The 24214-nt window shown below is 34.4% G+C and overlaps 1 protein-coding gene across 1 annotated transcript in view; it reads left to right on the top strand.

Moving 5' to 3' along the window:
* LOC132550332 (microtubule-associated serine/threonine-protein kinase 3-like) overlaps positions 1-24214 on the top strand; it is a 79026-nt gene that overhangs the window by 22951 nt on the left and 31861 nt on the right. The window contains exons 3-6 of the mRNA XM_060214377.1: positions 9762-9981; positions 12445-12530; positions 13103-13131; positions 15299-15375. Of these exons, the coding sequence (XP_060070360.1) occupies positions 9762-9981; positions 12445-12530; positions 13103-13131; positions 15299-15375 (412 nt within the window). The remainder of the gene's footprint in view (positions 1-9761; positions 9982-12444; positions 12531-13102; positions 13132-15298; positions 15376-24214) is intronic.

Genomic DNA, 24214 nt, shown 5'->3' with positions numbered 1-24214 from the left:
TGTAGTCTCGACCAATAAGAAAGCAGCATTATCTGTTTACAAAAATGGCAGACTTCCAGAGCTTGAGTCGCACACATTGAATTTGCCTGGATTGTTAAAAAATTCTATTGTTTTTGGTCAGGTTTTTTTCCCAACTCGCATCTTAAATGCTGTGTCATATAGCAAATCAGTTATTGATTTTTTTGTGGTCAACAGGATGATTTGATATTAATCACCTTTCTCAGGTTAACAAATCCTCGTATTAACCTGCAAAAGTCAGTAATTGTATAATATTACCTGTGTTATGACAAATATTTTTATCATCTGCCATATGTGACAAATTCTTATATCACCAGTGGGGTGACTTATACTTAAATCACCACTGTTGATGTGACCAATACTTTCATTACATGTAGTATCACCAATATTTATATTACCTGCATTGTGTAAAGTACTACCACCTGCAGTATACCAAATACTTCATCACCTGCAGTTTGGCAATTACTTTTGTTACCTGCAGTGTGTCAAATAATATATCATCTGCATATGTTATGACACACATGCCATGTGACAAATTCAGCTGGATTGTAACAAATATATATAATTGATATCACTTGTAGAATAAAAATTCTTCTATCACCTGCAGTATGACAAATCAGAATATCACATCCACTTTGGCATATTATCATAATGCATTTTCTCATCTAGTAATTCAGGGATGATTCATTTTGTACTTAAAGAGAAAATAATGAGACACACAGTTCCATTAAGCTTAGCAGTTAATTTAATTTTAGATTTGTATGTATGACAGGGTAGTTGTACAGTAGATAAGTCTGATTCTTTTGGACATCATACAGAATGAGGTAGCTTATTTGAAAAGTATGTTTTAGGCTCTCAGCATGTAAGTACATTTCATTTCAGACTGTTTAATGGAATTGAGTGAAATCATATCCATTATCTGTGCATAAGGATTCACATATACATGAGTTACATAATTACTGACATTTTCTATGCTGAACAGTATGTGGTTTTCTTTATTCATTCAATCTTATAAGAGGACGAATTAGGCGTCATAAAATATCTGTTAGGTCTGCTCCTTTGAATATATCTTCAAATTTTGTTTGCTGAATGAGACATCAATTACATGTATATCAATTTAAAGTTCCTCAAACAAGGATATAACTACCAAAACATTTTGTAATATTATGAAATATTTACATCACAACTTCTATTTAAGTCTCATTTGGCATGAATATAAAATCATTTAGTGCTTGTGTAAATTGTGTCATAATGTTACATTCCAGCCATTGAGACTAAAAGCAATATATCTCTGTTTAGTATTTAGGTATATGTGTTTTACAACATTATGTTAGAGGCACATATCACAGATCGTTTTCTGACTGTTTACTGCATGTCTGTACTACCACAATGAAAAAAATGACCTATACACTGGAGTGGCGGTGATGCAAGGCCAATGTTGTGTCCCTGAAATCAGATAAACCTGAAGGCCAACCATTGAAAATGTGGTTTGAAATGACTGATTTTTTTAGGAACAAATCTAATATTACAAGTCATTGAATATTTGATATATTTTTCTGCAAAATTACAGTTGTATCTGGTTTTTTTTTTTTTTACAAAATTTGTCTGGAATGTAACATGGACTCAGATATTATTTATGTAATTTCAATAGAGGAAAAAATGCATCTTTAGTGCCCTAAAAAAACTTGTTTATTGCAAAGTTGGTGTCCTGTTACGTTCACAAATTATTTTTGTAAATGAAACTTGTATGTTCATGGCAATACCTTATTTAAATAGATATTAATACGTCATGGTGTTTCACCTTGGTTTAAATTTTCAAAAATGGTTGTCTCCGATGTTACAAATATCTTATGATGCCGAATACTGCCTCATAGGCACTTATGTCTTTAAAAGACCAATCCAGATCAGAATATGCTAAAATGTTCTACCTTCTCTGGAAATTTTGTTGGCCACCTACTCATACCGGTGAAACTGGGAAGGAACTTAGTTTCCTCTCAGTCTGTCCATCCCTGTGTCTTTCAAAGATTGTCAATGTTCTAACTGATTAATTCCTTGAGGGCATTTCATCAAATTCCGCTTAATTATTAAGCATCAAATTATCTTCGACCAGTTCGAGTTTCAGGGTTGTTAGGTCAAGGCCAAGTTCTATAACTATATTTAGAAAATTGTTGTCAGTGCTCCAGTGGCTTCATTCCTTCAGGGTTTCCCCATTAAACTTTGGGCACTTTTTGAGCAACACATTATCTTGAACAAGTTCATGTTCCAGGTTTGTTGAGGTTAAAGTCACGAATTCAATTTTTAAGAAATTTTGTCAGTGTTCAAGCTGCTTCATTCTTGAGGGTTTTCATTAAAAATCACATACATATTAATCATGATAATATCTCAGACAAGTTTGAGTTTCAGGATTGTTAGGTCAAAGTCTGTTACTATTTTTAACTCACCTGACCCTTCTTGCTGGGTGAGCTTTAAGCATACCGCATCGCCTGTCAACTGTTCATGCTTCGCCAATCCATCTGGCAAACTTTTTCTGCATATGGCTACTTGTCATAAACGACTGAAATTGAAACTGAAATTTTGTGAGTACTTAAAAATCCTACTCTTCCTGTAGGAATGATTCGATTTTCCCCAAATTTGGTCTGAACATTCTTGGGTGAAGGTCAAGGTCACCATTACTAATTTTAGATAATCATCGTCTGTCCTTTTTGAGCTTTATTTCTTTAGGGATTCTCATCAAATTTTGTATAAATTCAATTATCTTGAACAAATTGCAGTTTCAGGGCTTTTGGGTCAAGATTAAGGTAACCATTACTATTTACAGAAGATTGCTCTCAGCAATCTAGAGACTTTTTTTCTTTTCATTTTGATCAAACCTCTTACACTTACAAATGAGCATAACTCAATATTAGGTTATCTGACCTGAAGGGTCAGGATGTCTTATAGTTTTTGTGTTCCGTACATTGTCGTCCGCCATCAATTAAAATGACTTCTTTTCAATAACCAAAAGATCACAGAGGTCAGATATGTCAAAATCTTAAAACAACTTCTTGCCAGTAACCAAAAGGCCCAGGATGCTAATATTGGGCTAGTAGCATGATGGGATGAAAGGCTACCAAGTTAATATAAATGACACTGATCATGCTTTAAAGGTCACAGGAGTCAAACATGTTGTAATGTTTAAACAACTTCTTTTTGATAACCAAAAGGCCCAAGGTGCTGATATTAGGTCAGCAGCATGTTTGGAGTTAGGACCACCAAGTTTGTAAAAATGAATTACCTTGACCCTTTTTCAAGGTCACAGGGGTAAAATGTGTTGACATATTTAAAGGACTTCTTCTCAATTACCAAAAGGTCCATGGAGCTGATAGAGTGTGTGTTGCATGCTGGGATTAGAGGCTACCAAGTTTGTTCACTTTGACCTACTGTCAAATTTGTTTGTTCAGATGTCAGGCATGTATAGGAGGTAGAAATATTCAGGGGTAATTACACTTCAGAGAATGAAAATAGCACTCCAGTGTCATTATATGTCAAAGAATGATATCGTTCAGAATAAGTTTTTCTGTTAGTCTACAAGAAACCCAGACAGTAATGTAAGAATGGTTTGATGAAATATAAGGACAAGTAAACAAGTCTTTGTTACTTGCCAAGGCTGTCATTGTGAATGTATAATACACCTCAGAAGTAATGTCTATGTATAGTACTCATAACAAAAGTACATGATAATCCACACTGAAGACTGTATGTTTACTAAACACTCCACAGGTCATTCACTGTCTCCAAGTCTCAAGTAGTTCAGGGCATTCATACCAAGTTCAAAGGTTCAAAGATCAAGTGTTATGTTATCTCTTAATACAAAGTTCAAAGGTCAAATCTTATCCTGACTCCTAATGAATTATAAGGTCATATTGGGTTCAAATTAATTTATTTTTCAAAAGTTAATATTCATGAAGTTATTTATCACTTTATCTTTAGCAAGATAACTTCAGGTAATTCTTAATCATATACAAAATGACCTTTACAAAGCCATGATATGCTCTTAATGATATAAACGTCATACTGAGGTCAAAGGTGAATCACCTTATATGTACACTCATCTACTACAGCATAGAACAAAGGATGACTACCCATTTTGCATCATTATTGAGTTAGCCATGCTCACCACTGGGTCCCATTGTTTCCCTTCACAACAAAAGACAGACAATATTGTAATGGAATTCTAGTTTTAGTAATCAGTTACATAAATCTCTTTACATTTTGCAGACTGTTTCAGTTGTGGAATTCATGTAATTCTATTGATTATCTTTAAATGCATGCTCAGCTTTAGTGTCCTTGATCAAAGCTTGAAATTTAAATCATGCTGAAGTGTGGAACAGGGTCTAATAATGAGCTAATTCTCTGTCAGATCAGGGGACGTGATGTTTCAAAATACAGGGTTAGGATCATGCTGTGTGAATCTCTTACCATCATATTAATGTTTTTTCCGGAATAAATGTAAAGTAATCGCTCAGTATTAATAGTATTAAATGCAAATGCTATTGGTATATGATTTGTTTATGATTTTTAGGCCTCAAGTGGCTATTGTGATTGCCTTTTGTCCGGTGTCCATCGTCTGTCTGTAAACTATTGACATTTTCTACTTCTTCTTAAAAACCACAGAACCAATTTAGATAAAATTTTGCAGAGACCTTGTGATGCCTGATATTCTGAAATACAAATAAATAGCCAGCAGGATGTATTCATTAAACAGGTTTTCTGTACACTTGCATTTGGCCTATCAGTGGACAAGCAATGTAGAATGAAGGGGAATTTTTTTCTTTTTAAACTTCCATTTCTGTTAAATGTTTCAGGTGCTATAGAAAGACATTATGCTATTAAATATAAGTGTTCAAAATTTTAGGTTTTAGCTCACCTGGCTCAAAGGGCAAAGTGAGCTTATGCTGTGGTGTGGTTTGGTACTGCGTCCAACAGCGTCAACTTTTCCATTTGAACGACTTCTTCTCAATAACAAGCGGATCAAATGCCATGGTTGGTGGGATGGAGCTTAACAAATTTTCCGAATAAGAAATGACCTAGTCCCATATTCAAGGTCACAGGAGTCAAATTTATTAAAAACTTTAAACAACTTCAGACTAATTTAACGATCCAGAAGCATAGATATAGCTGATAGGTTCCAAGGATGATGGTGGTCAAAGTTTGCGAAGGGAACAAACGTTAACCAATATTCTAGGTCACAAGAGTTGAATTTGTAAAAACCAATAAACAACTTCTTCTGACTAACCAAAAGGTGCAGAAGTATGGTATTTGGTTGATGGGTTCCTATGATAGTGCCCGCCGAAGTTTGGGAAAGGAAATAACCTTGACCAATTAAAAAAACCTTTAAACAACTTCTTCTAACTAACCATATTACCCAGAAGTATGGTATTTGGCTGGCAGGTTCCCAGGATGAACCCCAGCAAAATTTGTGAAAAAAATGGCTTGATCCTTATTCAACGTCAAAGAGGTCAAATTTGTTTAGGCCTTGAAACAACAAGCAAAGAAGCATAGTATTTGACTGATGGATTCCTAAGATGAAGCCCTACATTGTTTGCCTGTGGATATTAGTTAAAATTGATTAAATGAGCCCACTTTGAATATCCATTGTGTACATGGTAATATATGTATGGTAAAATTCTATTTTGGATGAACATTGAATATCAGGTGAGCGATACAGGGCGATTGGGCCTTGTCAGAAATGATTGTTACAGGGATGATATCTTGCAAAAACTCTGGATTTACTTTGGTGCTCAAGTTACAATAATAAAAGCATTTAGGCTATGCTCAGGACATCACCTAAAGATCTCATTTTTATAAGTAATATGTCTCAACATGATGTAATTTATCTTTAACACTTTGTTTCAACTTTTTGCGGTGCTTCCTAAATTATCAAATACATGCTTAAGCCTTTTTGGCAAAAGTAAAATACTTTAATAACCTCTGTTCTTAAGTTGTATGATCCTGGTTCAGTATTTCATACCACTGTTGTTTTCGTGACATGTAGATTTCCCACAAGTTTCACTAATTTAGTTGCAAATGCATTCAAAATTCCAAATGGCTGTTTATGATGATCTTCTCAATAGGTATTTGGTCATTGTTTTTGTATGTAATAGGTCGTAATTTCAATGCTGTAATTATAAAACTCAGGTGATTGTTATGACCTTGGGCCTCTTGTTTAGTTTCTGGTGCAGGTCAGTCATTTTAGTCTTTACAGGTTTAGCTCATATGCTTAAAGGGCAAACAAGTTTTTCTCATATTGTTGGGTTCTTTACCTGTCCATCCACCATTTGTGTGTTCATCATATGCCCATTTTCAAGTCTGAAACATTATCGAGAGTGTGGTGTAATTTCTTAAATTCAGAAGTTTAATTTGATTCCTAGGGACTTAAGGGCGGGCCCAAAAAGAGAAAATAAGACAATATTTTGCTTCAAAATACTACTTTTTAATGCTTGAATGGATTTCAACCAAATATTATTGCCTTAAACATTATTGAGAGAGGGAAATTATTTCTTGGATTCAGAAAGTTGATTTGACACCTAGGAACTGGGGGGCAGGGACCCAAAAGGGGAAATTTGTCAATATTTTGCTTCAAAATGCTACTCTTTCTTAATGCTTGAATGGATTTCAACTGAATTTAGACTAAAACATCACTTGGACAGGGGAATCATTTCTTAAATTCAGAAAGTGGATTTGACCTCTAATGAATAGGAATGACCTTGATCTGCTTGAAAGGTCACAGGGATCAAATATATGGACTACCAACTTTGTTGATATTAATAACATTAACCCACTTTCAAGGTCACAGGTATCCAATGTGTTTAAGACTTCTTCTCAATAACTAAAAGGTCAAGGGTCTTGATAACGGCCCTGTGGCTTGCTTTTTCAACAAGCAATATGTCTTGACTAATGGCAATTATGTAGTGCATGTATAAAGAATGTGATTTCAAGTTTGCAGATAATATCTTTATGAACCAACAATGTCTTCTATGTAAGCTGTTGAGTAATTATTTTAGGCCTATTTTGCCTCTTTCATATATAGGTTTTTATAGTTACTGTTAAAGCTATGTGCTTCTTGAGTTACATTTTCCCCAGTTAAATAATGAAACAACATAGTTCTGAAACTAATATGAACAGTCAATAATTACATTATGGGGAAGATGTGGATATACTTACATAAGAAAAAAAAGTATTGACCCAAGATGAAGGTCAAAATTCTCTTTGGAGTTCATATAACCACACATTCACCTCAACATATGTATATGCTTGTATACAGAATAACCTTGACTGTGCTATCTGTGTATTTTGCCAAGAGATTCTGTTGTGAAGTGTAGTGTACTGGGATTTATACATGTTTGATGAGAATCTTGGTGCATGTACACTAATTCAGCTATTGAGTACTCCCCAATTGTGGACAAGCAATGTAATCCTGCCATGCTCAGCAATGGGGATTATAGATCATGGCATTTTCTTACTGTCTGTCAAGGTATTTGCGAATGCTAGACTCAAAGTCATTCAGTTGTAGAGATTATGAGGGGAGATAACTCTTCACATATTATTTTGATGTTTGTCTATTTCTCAAGGTTATAGTTTACGGTTATGGAGGACAAGACATCATTATTTTTTTTTTAATTTTCTGTCCGACCACAAATTATCAGCAATAATTGAGTTCTATGCAGTGGAGGTTTCAGATGAAAAAATAAAATCATTCTTGGAAAAAAAACTGAATATTTTGAATTGTGTCATATTGTAATTTTGATATCTGTCTTACATATACATGCATTTTGGTTTGAGATTGAAGTTGCATCAAGGCTGTTCCTTGCTTTAACATCTACTTTCCTAAAAAGGGAAGGTGAAGTGTATTGACATAGATATTCATACCTTAATTATATACAGAGTTATTGCCCTTGGCTTATCATGCATTACTTTTAGCTGTTTGGAATATGACCACCTGCTGATGGGCATGTATCTTGTACTGCTAAGATGGTTTTGGGTTTTTTAGGGTTGGGGTTGGGTTCTCATCTAAAGCTTAAATCTGATAAGATGTTTGTTTCATGGAAGTAAGAAGCAGACTTTGAATCATTGTATAGATGTCATTTTCAAATTGTCCATCCATTGTGTGTGCTTCTTCAAAAATACATATCCTTCAAAGAAATTTTTAAAAAAGAAGACATTTTTTATACTTTAGCCATCAAAAGGCATCATCTAAAGTATGTAAGTAGGAAGTACCTGCAGTTTTGTAGATGTGGCCTAAAATAACAGTTTTAATATTAAGTTTAGATAATAAAAAAATCAATAGTTGTATGATTCCATCAAATGATGATATATACTGGAAACTTGTATATAACTAAATCTATTGTACATTGTATAAATTGTACTGTATAATTCAATATACTGAGGAACAAAATGTTCTGTTTGCTGTTTGTTTGTTTTTTTATATAATTATTTTTGAAGTTGATTTGTGATTGGTGAAAATCTATGAGGCTGCGCTTAGACATAAGAATTAAGCAGTGTGATGTTTGTTCTAACATTAACACTATCTGACTAGATCAAGCGGAGGGTGGGCTAGAGATCCTAGCCATGTTTACCCTGTATAAAACCTGCCGGAGTGTTCACCTTGAGAGGCACATTCTGATAGCATGAGTAATAGGGGGGCTGTGTGCCAGACCTGGTGTGAAATTTTCCTCCATGTTAGCATGTGTAGGTACAGAGAATGTCGGATCTGTATCTATCCTTTGTGGTGGAATTGGACCACTTGAACCCTTCCATCTATGGTCTATGAAGCCCCTCTGGTGTCTGCACATGTGTTCATGTCTACTTGTACCAAAAACAAATCAGTTTGGTCGATAAGTATGTGACATTAGAACAAAACTCTAGCAGAGATATAGACTAAAAAAACCCTCCCTAGTATTGATTCAGCAGTAAATCCCATGGACAGACAATGTATATTCTTTTTAACAGAAAAGAAAGAGGTGGGCTTTTTTCAGGACAATGATACCTTACTTGTTCTGAAACTGCAATATATTTAGTTTGGCTTATTATCAGCCATGGGTTTTTGCTGGATAAAACTGGTACTGTGATGAGTTAAAGGAATATGTAGAAGTAAAGGTCAAATGGTTACATTAATTATAGAGGAACCAAATACTTGTGAAGGCATTTTTCTGGACGATATCTCCAGATAGTTACGTGATATATTAATTAAACCTGATTGCAGTTGTTGTTTTTTGTTCATTAGTTATTTATTTCTGATCACACGTTTCACTTCTGCCATCACAATGCATGTAAATTACTTCAAATCCAGGATATTTTTGTTCAATACTTCTTTTTCTTGATCTTGATTACTTTGGTCAGTAATTGTTTTGTCTTGGTAGAGATAGACAATTTAAAGTGATTCCTGTACCATTACCTAATATAGTAACTAATTAAGGCAAATTTTTCGAATAATTAGTGTAAAGATGTAATAAGAGAGGGATTAGCATCAAAGTTTATCAAACTTTGAACTAATAAATCATTATGGTTGCTCAAACTGGCTATCGCCAATGGACAGTTTTAAGCATTTATATAAAAAAAATAGAGAGGAAATAAAGCAAAATCAGGGGACAAAACTGTGGCATTCTAGCCACTTGTTTCAAGTGATTCTTGAAAAAATAAAGATAAAATGATTTGCTAATAAAGTTGAATTTCATTGAAATTTTTTTTATCTCTGTATTTTATAGTCTGACAGTGGCATGGCAGGATCCCCTGGGCCTGTATCACCACGGATACGACGCCCAGCCCAGGATGAGTTCCCCCTGGGTCTTCATATGCCTGGAGGGATCCGCCGTCTCCAACGCACTTTGTCAGAGGATTATAGAGGTCACCGGCGACGAGAAAGTCTTCCTAGTACTCCTACAGGGCTACCCACCAATCTTAGTGCCTCTGGACACCTGGGACACAGTAAGTACTTGTTTCAAACCCCTTTATCAGGAAAATCAGTTTTAGTTATGTCTTTAATTTTCAAGGTCACAGGGGTCAAATGTATTAAAAATCTTCAAACAACTTATTCTCAGTAAGGGAAAGGCCAAAAGGTAATGATATTGGGACTTAAGAATACCTTCAAAAAAATGACTGCCAAGATTGTTCAAATGAATGACCTTGACCCACTCTCAAGGTCACAGGAGCCAAATGTATTAGAATCTTCAAACCACTTCTTCTTGGTAACAGAAAGACTGAGGTTATGATATTGGGCCTGCAGAATGCTGGGATAAAGGGTTACAAAATTTTTTGAAATGAACTACTTTGACCGACTTTCAAGGTCGCATGGGTCAAATGTATGGAAATCTTCAAACAAATTCTCCTCAGTAAGAGAAAGGCCAAAGGTAATGGAATTGGGCCTTTACCATACAGGGAAAAAGGAATACCATTATTGTTCAAATGAATGACCTCAACCCACTTTCAGTCACCTTTAAATACTACACAACTTAATTTCAATGAATAAACAGGTGAGTGATGCAAGCCTGATTGGCCTCTAGTTTTTATTGATTTTGAGAGTGACAAAAAAAAATTAGAATACTTTATAGTATAATTTGGAGGTAAATGTTTTTCAGTACTCGAAACTAGACACTGAAACCTCAAATTATACAATTAGGAATTATGTTATTTTCCAGTACTGAAAAAAATACAATAAAAAAGGGTTCCTGCCCTTTTGCAGTTTTCATTTCAGAAATGATTCCCAGAAAATCTTTATTTTGAGATTATCCAAGTTTAGAATTTCCTAAAAAGACAAAGCATATAAACTCTCCACAGGATGTCTAAATAAGGAACAGAGTGTTTTCATTCAGCACTATATAACGTTTACAGTTCTGTAGTAGTTTGATTGGAAAACTACTACCGGAAACCATGTCTGTCTCAATCTGCCAGAGTGTGTTTCAGAAATATTGACTTAATTGTTTGGTGCATGTTGTGTAGCAATCAGATCTGGTTTGATGTGTATTCAGCATGCATGTCAGAGAATTCACATTACTTCTTGGGGAATTTGACATGAGCATTGAATCTGATAGCATTTGGTTATGTTCAAACAGAGGGCACACTCAGAGATGAATCATGAAGAACTCAAAATCATGTTTTAGAATCTTATAAACGTTTGACTTGCATTAAGATCCTTATAACTTGCACTACATACATGCATGTCCACTTAACATTGAGAACAATAACATTTAGAGCAGCTCCCTGTCAGACCATGTCAGATGGCAATTTACCTCAAAATCTTTTATATATTTGTTGAAACTGTGAATGTATGCAATTCATTATTGAAAACAAAAATTGCAAATATCCCGCTGTTTCAATTAGACCTCCAGCTATTGAACAAGAATGTCTAGATTTTATTTCAAGGATGGTTTAATTCAAAGGTTAAGTCAAGTTCAGTTACTATAAGGTCAAACAAAAATTATTATATAAACCATATAAAAATATAAAATCATTAGTTAAAATGTTTTTCTTGCCTCTATTCCTGCCCTAAATTGTTCCACTTTGTTACAGGAAACAAATTTTTTGTCAGGCCTAATAGGTTTTATGCTTTTTCTTAATGTAAAGCAGCGGGACGGTGAATAGGTAATACTTGGTGCCTTTTCAACAATTAATTCCCATTTTTACTCCAATATTTAGATCTTAAATCTTTATCATCAGATTGCTTTTGACTTGAATCAGAAAGGATTTTTGATTATACCATCTCACATTGAACTTGGTAAATCTTCTGTGTTAAAGATTTACCTGAGATGAAGTCATAGTAATTCAGGTGACCATTAAGGCCCTTGGGCCTTTTGTTATGTGATATATATATATATATATAAAAGAAGCTTTGAAGGCCTTCATCCTATGGGCTGCGATAACATTGCCTTATGTAACCTCAGGTAAAGATATAAGGTATGTGGTTTGATGCTCCTTATTCAAGACACTTTACCCTAATTGTTCTGGATAGCATGCAGTGGACCTCCCTGATGTTGTTCATTGAGGTAGCCACCACTTATTTCAAGGAGACCCCTCCTCAAAATTACCCTAATTGTTCATTGGAAGATAAATCTAGCAAGCAAATAAACAAGCTTTAATTTTACAATCATGCAATCACTCTGGTCACATTGCCCAAGCTGAAAGTATTGAGATTCAGAGTTCCCTTCATTGATAATCCCAGACCAAGAATCCTTAAACGGTATAGAAGTATGATAATTTAAATGATTTCCCTCTATTTCACAAGGGGAAAACAGAGGAGAGGGTCTGGGGGTGGAGAGGTTGAGAAGTTGAAATCATCTCAAAGTTCATCAATGTTCTTGACAAAATTTAGCAGGAAAAGTGGTTTCATTTGAAATTGATATTGATGTAAAAGTAAATGATAAATCTGAAAAGCTGATGATGTATTGTTTTCAGGTGTTGGAGCACTGATAGAACCAACAAATCTCATGAGGATGAGGAACATTGTCTTGGGACAGTCAGCACCCTCCCTAACTGGCATGGTAAATAATCTTTGCCGCTATTTCCTTATCTAATCCCACCTTGACAGATCCTGGAAAAATTCCCCCTCTGTCAGGATCTAGCATTTAGAATTGAGCAACGTCTTGAAGTATGTAGTGGGTTGTCCAAAAATAAATTCAGATTATTCTGAAAGATAGACAAATTGCTGTAAGTAAGGTGATTCAGGGGAAACAACTTTAGATTACACCATGACATATCTATAAAGGGGAGTAACTCTGTATAACTTATGAGAATCTTATCATTTCCTGTCTTACAAATAAAGAATCTTTATTAATTTAATCAAGATAAAAGTGTTAGGATTTATGGCAGTATCTGTGACAGACATCTATGTATATGTATTGAAATGATTTCCACATAATATTAAATCTAGTAACAGTCTTGTCAAATATAAACAAAATTCACAAATCTAGAAAGTACCTTGTGAAAATTGAATTAATCCTTTCAGGTGTATAAATCCTTTCAAGCCAATCTCTCTGATGATCTTGTACTCATGTTTTAATTACATTTATGGGATTTCTGTGTACAGTAAAGTATTGTTTACTTTTGTTTGCAGAAGGACTTCACATACGGAAGGAGAGGAAGGTAAGCCAACTTAAATTAATTGATGCTGACATGTAATTGATGAAACATGAGCTTGCTGCCCTGATGATGAAATTATGTCGGATGTTGTTAAACAAGAAAACTCTTTTTTTTTTTTATCCTGGAGAGCTGTTTGTGTTATAACAATCAGCTTCTAATGTGTGTCTATCACGAAGTGTATGTAACTGAACTGACAGATTTCTAAAATAAGGACAAAAACAAAAACAAAATTGACCTTTACTTTCCTGAAAGTACAGTCAGTTTAGAATGGATTCAGTGATATTCCATATTCATTCACATTGTATACTAAGAAACCTGTGTTATCTGATTCTTGTAGATATTTTAAGAGTGATAAGGTGTATTACATTTTCAAAGACATGGTGGTCTCCTGTGTAATGATAAAAACCTGTCTTATCTGATACTTGTAGATAATGTCAGTTTAAAATGGATTCAGTTTCAATACATTTTCATTGACGTGGTGGTCGTCTGTATATTTAAAAACCTGTCATATCTGATACTTGTAGATAATTTCAGTTTATAATGGATTCAGTGGTTATACATTTTTTATAGTGTTTTTCTTGTATAGTAAGAACCTGTCTAATCTGACATTTGAGTGATTTGCCGTCCTGTAACATTGGTGGTGTCAGTGGTCTGACAACAAAATAACAGATGCTTACTGGGATGAGGGTGCCCATCTGTCTATCTGTCTGTATGAGTGATTTTAAGAAAAAAAATATGATGGTGTCTTGTCCGACTGGTCTTATATTATTCTGTAAGGTTTGTTGAGGGAGAGATAAGAGTAACTTATGACATGTCAGGTGACTTCTCACTAGTGTGTATTGATGGCCAACCTCACTGCAGGAGCTGTCTGGGGCCCACTTAACTGGAAGTCTCAATAGCTTCTTTTTACTTTTAAATCACACTTTTCTTGTTTTATATGTTCACAAGTCATTGCTCTTTTGAAACAAAACACAACACAAATCACAGAAATAACAATTACCTGCATGAAAGAAATGAAAAAAATTGTGTTATGTAGAAACATTACAGAAAATCAATATAAAGAAAATTTTGTTTCACATTATGTTAAGCTGAAACAGCCAGGATAAACCTGACCTGATGTATTGCAGTGTTTTGTTGGTCCTCGGAGTCATTGATTTGTGGCCAGGTCCGAAATCAATGGCCACAGCCTCACAGCACTGCTGTGGCCCTCATATGCATGGGCATGCACGCTCAGAGACACAATCTAACGGCTCCTGTAAAATTACATTTAGCTACAAGTAGTGTTTTTTCTCATCAACAGTGATAGAAGGAAATGGCCATGTGGTCAAGACATATTGGAATTTGTAGAAGATGAAAGAAATGAAGCACTTAGACAAAAAATGTTCCTGTCATGGTCTGAGCCTTGTAGGCAAAATGCAGAAACCAAGATGGTTATCCTGTTGTATACCCACTTTTCAGATAGTTATGAAAGATAATATCTTGATATAGTTTCAGTTGACCATTTTGATTAATTATAATCTGCTTTTGTTCTACAAACCTTTAGTTTAAACATTTCATTTCCAACATTCACACATTACAAGTACAATTTTATTTATTTTGATAGCCATGAGTTATCTCTTCTGTACTACAAAGAATACAAGTTTCTTCTCAAATTATGATAAATCAATTTGACAAAAACAATTTGTGTATGCTGTGCGTCACTATCAGAGACATTTCTATGCCCTATATATATATATATTATATAAGGTGATTTAAGGATTTTTTGTTAACTTATGTATCTTGACTCTAATACTGTGAATTTATCCCCATTTCTCTTCATACACAACAAAACAAGTCTAGTTTTTCACAGACTGAATTAACTGCAAAAGTACTAAACCATTGTGTGAAATATAGGTCACAGTGACATTTTCTATTTCATGGAGCGTTAGAAATTTTATTATATAGTACTATCCGATAAAGCAAAAGTAGGAATATCCATGTATTTCATCAATATTTTCCAGTTTTATTTCTTTAAAAGTTTCACCATGTTGGCATATTTGGACAAATATTGTACGATGCATTCACTTATAGCTTCACCAAATAATGATAGCATGTTTTCTGTATAAATATTTTGAATATTCTTGACGTTGATACTGCGATATCTGTTGCTAATTTTTTTTTTCAATTTCAGTCGTCAAAGAAAGTCTATGGTTGGCCCAAACACATCCCCTGTACTGTCAGCTAGATGTCCATCACCACAGACACTGGGTAAGTTTGGTGTTTACTTACTTTGTCAACAACACATTAAATGCAACAGCTTTGCTTAATGTTTATTGATTGACTAAGGGTAGAAAATGAATATAGATTTGTCCTGGTTTTATAGCTGACCTGTAGGATAAGTCAATATTATTACTAGGAGAATCACAGTCATACAAGACTTGTCCCTGAAGGTACTAAACATGTAGCAGCTTCGAGAAATGTGAATCTTACTCCTTACTATATGGTACGAAATTATATAGCCGCTTCAAGAAATGTGGATCTTACTCCTTACTATATGGTACGAAATTATATAGCCGCTTCAAGAAATGTGGATCTTACTCCTTACTATATGGTACGAAATTATATAGCCGCTTTAAGAAATGTGAATCTTACTCCTTACTATATGGTACGAAATTATATAGCCGCTTCAAGAAATGTGGATCTTATTTGTTACTATAGGGTACTAAATATATAGTATCTACAAGATGCAAGTCTTTATTATTGTTAGGGAGATTTAAAATATAAAAATTATTAATACTGTTGATACCAGTTAATCCGAGACTTGCTGATATACCTTAAAATATGTGAAAATTATTGGTAAACTGCAAAAATATGAAACTTATTAATAGCAGACTGCAATTTTGTAAATATGATGCTTTGAAACCACAAAAAAGTTTAACTTTTGATTGCTTGAGAGCTTAAAGAAATGTGAAACCTCTCAATAGGAAACTAAAGAAATTTCAGTACTTGTAGGGAGCTACAATGTTCCTAGGAGGCTACAAAAATGTGAAACTTGTTGCTGGGGAGCTATAAGAAATTTGAAATTTTACAAGAGAGTTGTATGAACTATAAGATATGTACTGCAATATAATTATTTAAATGGTGGCCAAATTTAGCTCTGTTGCTAAAGGGTATGTATGCAATTATGTTTTATACTGTGGAAATGTTAACACATTTACCTTTGTGTTTTCCCTTCCGAGAGAATGTCATCTGTATTGCCAGTAGAAGCAACCAATATGCAATAAGTTGCAGGTATTCTAGGGTAGAATATGGATTTTATTGAAAAAAGGATTTTTTCTGCCTTCTTTTAAGAGCACACTACAATGAAACAGTATACCCCTGGTTGTTATCTGCTTAAAATAGATAAAATTTATCTCTTTGAAGTTGGATACAAGAGAACCCATGGAAAATTGTAACCTTTTTCAGTGCAGTGTTCACTACCTTCACCAAGTATTAATTGAAACATCACTCTGGAACATTGACAGAGTGGAAATGGAGGACTGAACATTCAATCCAGCCATTGGAATGAATGTGCTCTGTGTGTGTCGCTAATCATGGAAATTTTGTCTCCCCTTGAACCTACCAAACTAGTTGTGTTGCATTATCTTATCGAACAATGAGATGAGATTTTTTGGAGAGTGATTGCTTGGTTTTGTATCTGGTATACAGTAAATGGCTTCTTGCCATTTGGAACCTGTTGGTAGATGTGTCTGGTTGTATTACTTAACTCAGAAATGCAAATTTTCTACAAGTGAGAAATTTCATCTCCGCTAAATGTATAGTGTAAAGCTCATTTGAAAATCTGAGTCAGAGTGTTTGTCCATTTGTCCCTGGATGCCATGAATGTGTGTTTAATTAAAACTTGTTTAGTTTCAGAAAAAATACATATGTAATCAGTAACTCTTTGAATACAAAAAAACACATAATGCTTTTTGGAAATATTGCAGAAAATTCAATTCAAAATGAATTTCATTGGCTTGTGTAAGGAACTGGTCCCATTCAATACAGATTAGGCTTCATTACTTATCTTTAACCAATTCTTTCAAAATTAGGTGCAGTTTATAATTCATTGGAATTTAAGTTTTACCTATATTTTAAGTTTGAAGAAAGGTGTGACCCTTGATTGACTAATTGACTAAGCAAAAAGCAGTGTCAATTTACTATTCTGGAATGTGATTGATTTTAACAAAACTGTCATATTTGAACTTGTGCATAACTGACAACTATGTTTTTCCAACCACTTTGTGAAAAAAATGATACAGTTTGTGATTGGATTCCATCCATCTTTAAACAAAGTTTTTGCCAGATTACAGACTAAAATATATCACTAATGTTATGGTCACCTTATTGCTTCACAAGAACCAGGACACATGTGGCCATTATCTTAACTTCTTTGACCTTCAAAATTTTAAAATCTTGATTTGCTATCTTAGTGAATATGGTTTTCACTCTTCTTTTCCTTGAGAAGTTAGAGTTTCCTGAAATTTTGAAATTTGCTTTTTATTGCGTATGGATATATGTTATGATGATTATTTCAACTGATAAATTTCATTGACTTGTCCAGTTGTTACTACTGGATGAATGATCAGTCATGCTTTTGTTAGGTCTGCATGGTGGAGAGGAGATCCGAATTGTATCCAGAGATTGTTTGAAGCATTTTTCTATTCTTATTATGACAACAAGTTAAGGATGTATGGAAGTCTAATGGCCTCCTTGTCCTGACAACAACATACCCACTGTAATGTTGACCAATCATTCTGTTGCCATATTCTTCCTGTAATAATCCCAGGGACCTAAATTCAAAGTCTAACTCAAAGTCAGGTGAAATATCACATGACAGTTTGAATAGTACTTGCTTGTAATTATACTTAATAGCTCAGTAGATATGGATAGGTTTATTTCAAAAATGGTTTTGTTCATAATGGAGACAGCCTAAAACTTAATGAACCACATGTCATTTCTCTTGGTTCATTGCATGATTATTTAGTAACAATTGATTTGTAATAAGCAAGGCTCTGATTAAGAGTTTAAAATTTTCTGTTTCCTGAGTGATTTTGAATTCAAGCACTTAGATGATCTTAGAAAAGTTTGGAGTCATGTTCTAATCCCTTCAGCCCCCTGAGGCAGGTGGAGTAGGGCTCAATAGAGGAAATAAAGTAAATTCTTTAAAATCCTTCTTCTATAGGAATACCTGGATGTTATCCCAATTTGGCCTGAAGCATGCCTGGGTGAAAAGGAATCAATTTTGTATAAACAGTGGAACTTGGCCCCTCCCCCTGTATCATGGGAGTGGTGGGGTCCAATAAGGGGAGTAGTCAAATTCTTTGATATTTTTCTTCTTATGTAGGAATGCTGGATTCTTTCCCAATTTGGTGTGAGACATGCTTTGGTAAAGGGGATCAATTTTGTATGAACAGTGGGTTCCCACCCATGGAGACCAGAGGGGTGGGGCCATATAGTGGAAATAGAGCAAACTCTTTAAAATCTTTATTATGTTGGAATTGAAGACATTCTTTGTGAAGAGAACTTAGTTATTTACAAACAGCTGCATCTAACCCCTTTTTTGAAGAGGGTTTTAAATACTCTTCCCTTAGTTAAAATAAATCAATTTCAGAAAACTAAACGCTATGAGACTCTTGTCACGAGTGTTTCTGATGTCAAGTATCAAATGCATCATTGCTTATTCGTGGAACACTACCAGGATTCATAATATTGATAATGATTTTTGCTTTGATCTCAAGTGTTCTGTTGAAGGTAACAAATAATCTGTATCAGGTACCAATCCATTTAATCATTTGTAATTGTCAGAGTATCTTTGGATTATTTGAGAGTTGGCAAGTGATGTTACCAATAATGCAACAGTTGCAGTTCTAATATATATCGGGGATGATATTTTACACATGCCCTAACATTTCACAATTCAAATCTTTGCAATCATGATATTGCCTCATAAACAAAACTTGTCTCTAGTATTTGGTATCATATTTCTTTTATAATTTGTTTTGCTGGTGAGGGATTACAGTGAATATGTGTTGTAAAGGATTATGGGCTTATTGCTGATACGAAATGGTAGATCATGTGAAATAGGTTAAAAATATACCAGCTTTGATTGCTTGGAGTATTTCAAATACAAGGGTTCATTGTATAGCATTTTCATGTAAATTGTGAATTTTGAACATTATAGAGGTTTTTTTTTTTGCCTGAAGGATTTAATCAAAATTAAAACACCATACTGGAAAAAGATTCTTTCCTTTTTGTTCTCTGTTTTAGGCAAAAATTAGGAGGAGCCATTTTCCATATAATTTATGATAAATAGCACTGCATCTAGACAGCAAATATCAAATATCCAGTAAAGATATAAAAGAAGTATTATTATTCTTATTGCGAGGATATGCATGTGAGATATTTGTTTTCTTCGAGTATAACATAAATCATGTACCAGAGATCAAAACCACAAATTACTTTGGATGTTATTGGAAAGTGTATTGACATTTTCTTCTGCACTGTTATAACTATTAATTCTGGAAAACATGGTAGGAACTGATAATAGGATGAAACATTATAACTACATCTGATTAGCAGATTGATAAAAAGTACAAACAGATGTACAGCTTAGTAAAAAGCAGAAATATGAACACTGGCATTTTGGCCTTAATATCTATAGCTTCCTGATGAAAGAGCAAAAATAATCGACAGAGATAATGAAAAAAAAACCTTTGGTGATGAAAGAGCAACAAAGCAAGTTTGTAATTTGAGATTGTGTATATTTGATAGCACTAGATTTGTAGAGCACTCAAAAGAAAGAGGAAAAAATGACTGGTTATGTAAAAAGGTAGTGGAATGTTTAGGTTTGATTAAAAGTGTTTGTGTCTACTTGTTGTACCTGAAGGCTGACTGTAGAACATAATTATTTGTGTAGAAGACTGGAAAATTGATTTAACATTATGCCGTAGTTAACATTACATACAACAGCGCCCCAATCCTTTATAAATAATCTTTATGCATTTTCTTATCTTACTATACAAATGTTTATCATTAGTTACTAGTCTTATTTTCTGAATGAAAATTTTAAGAATTCTTTTGTTGCTAGTTTTGGAAGGTTTTGTTGTCTGTATTTTTTCAAATTGGTTAGGAGCCAGGGTGACAATTAGGTTAAATGTGACTTGCTGTAATTAGTCTGCTGTGGGAATTATAATGAGCCTATCATGTGGTGGATTTACTCCAGGTTTTTGACAGAAAGGCCTTAGGTACACTGTACTTTTACAGGTAAACATTTAGTAGGAGAGTTGACAGTATACTTCTCAGACGTTTGAAACAGATTATACTGTTATGTGTACTGGACATCAGCCATTAATCTGATATATGTATACCTAAACAACATTTAGTAGAAATATTCTATTAATATAGGAAGTACTTAAGTGTTGTGTAAATTCCTCAGCTGGCTTGTAACCTTTCTCTGGATCCTGTAGGTCCAGTTAGGAAGACGTTGGAACTGTTTTCAGCTTTGAAGTTTGCCTTTTACAGGATAAAGTGATGATATCCGATTCCACTTTGGTAACTATGCTGGAATAAACAACATGGATTCCATGGAGTTTTATCTATGTAGATAACTATATGTGGACTGTGACTGAATTTTTTAGGATATTTCCTAATCTGTGGAATAGACTGGAACAGTTCCTCTATCCGATAGAGTTAACGGATGGTATATTATCTCTTGAAGTTTGGTGTCCTCCAGGGAATAATTGAAATTGGAGTGGAAGTAGTTTAAACAGAACAGTGACTGACTGCTTTAGAATTTTGCTTTAATTGTACAGAGAATAAATTGAAATAGTTGTTTTCCTTTGGAGGTAGTTGGGAAAGCTTTTACCGCAACAATTATTTTGGAATTATGTCTTATTTTGAAACAGTTTCTTATCTTCAGAGTTTTGGAATAATTTCATAAGGAAACAGTTAATGCTAATGCCAAAGCATTCCATTGTTCCCGGCTGGTAGCCAATAGCACTATAATATAGACTATACAAAATACACTGTAAACTAACCTATAACTATGCATACTGCCTTTTATGAAAGAGGTTCTTTATAGGGTCTTTATGTGATCTGACTGGGGTTATGCTTTATTCTGGTCAACCTTGACTGTTTACATACAAAAGGGATGGGTTGTGGTATCTGAAACAGATTACCATACCACTTGTGAAGAAATAATACCAAAAAAATTGTGATTAGGATTGTTATGTATAGTGATAAGGGTTGAGGAAGCCACTGGAGAATTTTCTACGAGCATCATTTCATTTTGATTGTCTTCTTAAAGTCACTTTTATGGTATGGCATTTGCTGAATCACATTCAGGATATAACATGTTTTAAGTGGCAGATCAACTAATCTTAACCTTGTATTAAGATTATAACATTGTGTTCTGAAGGTGACTATTAACGTCCAATGTGACAATTCCAGTGAGCCAGAGCTTCTGTGTTATGACAGATATAAACAGAAATCCTCTAATTTAGAGAAAGGAGTGGTGTATTGACTGCAGTATTGAAGGAAATACTGTTCTAGGTACAGCAATCATGGAATGAGAACATGATACTAGAAATTGTTACATGAGAGTACACCCAGGGGGTAAACTGGACATTCTGAGTTGGAGTTGTGGAGAGGTGTATAGACCTTAGTGGTCAGATGAGAAGGTTAGCTATCAGTGTAAAACCAGGGACTGAAGGGAAGTGAAGAAATATGAAAGCTGACAGCAGATAAAGATTAACAAGGTTTTACTTGATGGCTGTGATTCTCTTGAGGCTATGGTGTGCCATACCGAAGCACCTGCTGAGTAACCACTAATATATAGTCAGCCTTGACATCTGATGATGATTCTGTAGACAGCTTCTAGTAATGAGATCAATGATGCCATCTGCAGGCCACCCCTGTACATGAGAATCTTTTGCCCCACAACCAGGGAGTGGGAATCATATAAAACAATAGATAGCGTGTTCCATTGTGGTGTTTAAGGGTGTGACAGGGTATGTGTGGCAATTTGATTGTTTAATTATGGGTACAAGATGGGAAGATTCATCTACCCTGCTATAAAACATTCAAAAACATAGCGTGGGTAGTTAATTTTAGGGCAGTGAAAACATAGGTAGACTTGTGTGTAGAGAGTGTTACAGGTGTCGGAGGTGGTGCCATAGTAATGTATATTGATTTGGAGGGTCATTGTATGTGAAAGTGAAGTTCACTCTTGTGTCTATCACACGTGATCTGTAACTAACGGCTGAAGCTGCATTTCTTTCCCCTTACCGGTCGTCCTACTTCTCAAGGAAGGAGCACGCACCACCACAAAGTCGTCCTGGGATTTACTTGATTGGTAATCACATTGTTGACATTCGTGTATATTACCAAAGTTCTGAACGCTGCGGCACCTTACTACAGCATAATACAGTGGACAAGCTTCAGCTATAGCTACAGGCTTCAGCAGTAGTAGTATGAGAGCATGTAGTATTTAAAGCTACAGAATGACGTTGACATCATCGCAGCATAGTGTTACGGTCCGGTATCTGTAATGTTACTGTGCGTTTCTTCATGACAAGGTTGTAAACAAAAAGTTAAAAGAGCTACAAAGACATGGTGAACTTATATAATATTGACACGTTTAGATAAGTTGGTAGATCATTAACCTACTGGCAGTGTGGTTTATTAATCATTAAGTGGTGTGTGTAGGCTTTATAATTAAAGACCGCTAACGTGACAGACTTAGAGTCTTGGTCTGTCAATATCATTACTGCAACCTCTTATCAACTTTGTGGATTAATTGAAAGGAAATTATCGCTAGACAAACACTTTGCAGTCATTTCTTTGTATGATTACTGTGCATTCAGAAGTGGAAGGCTGGATTGTCAAACAGTTTTATCTGTGCTGCATTGCTGTTATGTGAATTCCAATATTGTACTACAAGGATAGTGTGTTTAATATTCATCAACCTGGAAATTTCGTGCTCTGATTAAATTTTGCAGATCATTAAAAAAAGGTCTGAATCCATCAGCAAATGTTTGATGTTAAATCATGATAGTTTTATCAAAATGGATGTTACTGTAACGTTAGATGATTATATGGAAGGACATTGTATGTAATCTTGCTGATTAACCACCATTCTCTGATCATGGATGACGACATTTTGTTTCTGAGGAGGCTACATCACTCTCATATATGGGAGTCCAAATCTGGTTCGGTCGAAAATCTTGCAGCTTCTGAAGATAGTCTCCGACTGAGGGGACGCTCCCGCTTGCGGCGACAGAAATGTCTGTCATGGTTTGGTAGGTATTGAGCTAGCTGATTTGTTAGATATTGTTACTACAGCTTCAAGACAGGAAAGTTTATATTCTGAGAAATGAAAGTTTCCAAAAGAAGAAGAGAATCCTTAACCTTGTTAAAAGTGTTTAAAGATATAATTGCATTGATATCCATGAACAACGTAAAATAAATGCTGTGAAGATAAATTGGTTGCAAAGTACTCTATTGCTATATCTTGGCTGTTGTTTTTGGCTTTGTTCTGATATATTTTGAAAATTTCTTGTACATTCCAATAAATATGTGCTGTTTGAAAAAGATTGTAAAAATATCACTTCTTAGTTTATACAGTTTCACAAAGATTTTTTTCACCTCCCCTGCTCAGATGTATCTGCAGGATTTGTAGAAGATGATGCATTCCAAATCTTTTTGGTCGATATTTAATCCTGCATAACAAAAACAAGCTGTAGTAATTGTAAAGTGCCAAGGAAGCAATTGTATTCTGTGTAAAATATGTTGTAAACAGCAATGATGTTAACCAGAATTATTTCCTGTGGTAGGTTAGAAAGAAAAAACAACCAATCAAAAAATTTGTCAATAATAAGGAAAAAGATGTAATGTATTTGTCCTTGAGGTAAAGATACCTAAATTTTCTTATAGGACAGAGATATCTACTGTCAGTAGATATAGGATAGAGATATCTACTGTCTGACAAATATAGGACAGAGATATCTACTGTCAGTAGATATAGGATAGAGATATCTACTGTCTGACAGATATAGGGTAGATATAT

The sequence above is a fragment of the Ylistrum balloti genome, unplaced genomic scaffold, assembly GCF_031769215.1.
Source record: "Ylistrum balloti isolate Yb309-2 unplaced genomic scaffold, AGI_CSIRO_Ybal_v1 Utg370120, whole genome shotgun sequence".
In the NCBI taxonomy this organism is placed as follows: Eukaryota; Metazoa; Mollusca; class Bivalvia; order Pectinida; family Pectinidae; genus Ylistrum; species Ylistrum balloti.
The sequence above is the reverse complement of the archived record's forward strand: the minus strand, read 5'-3'. Positions and strand labels throughout refer to the sequence as shown.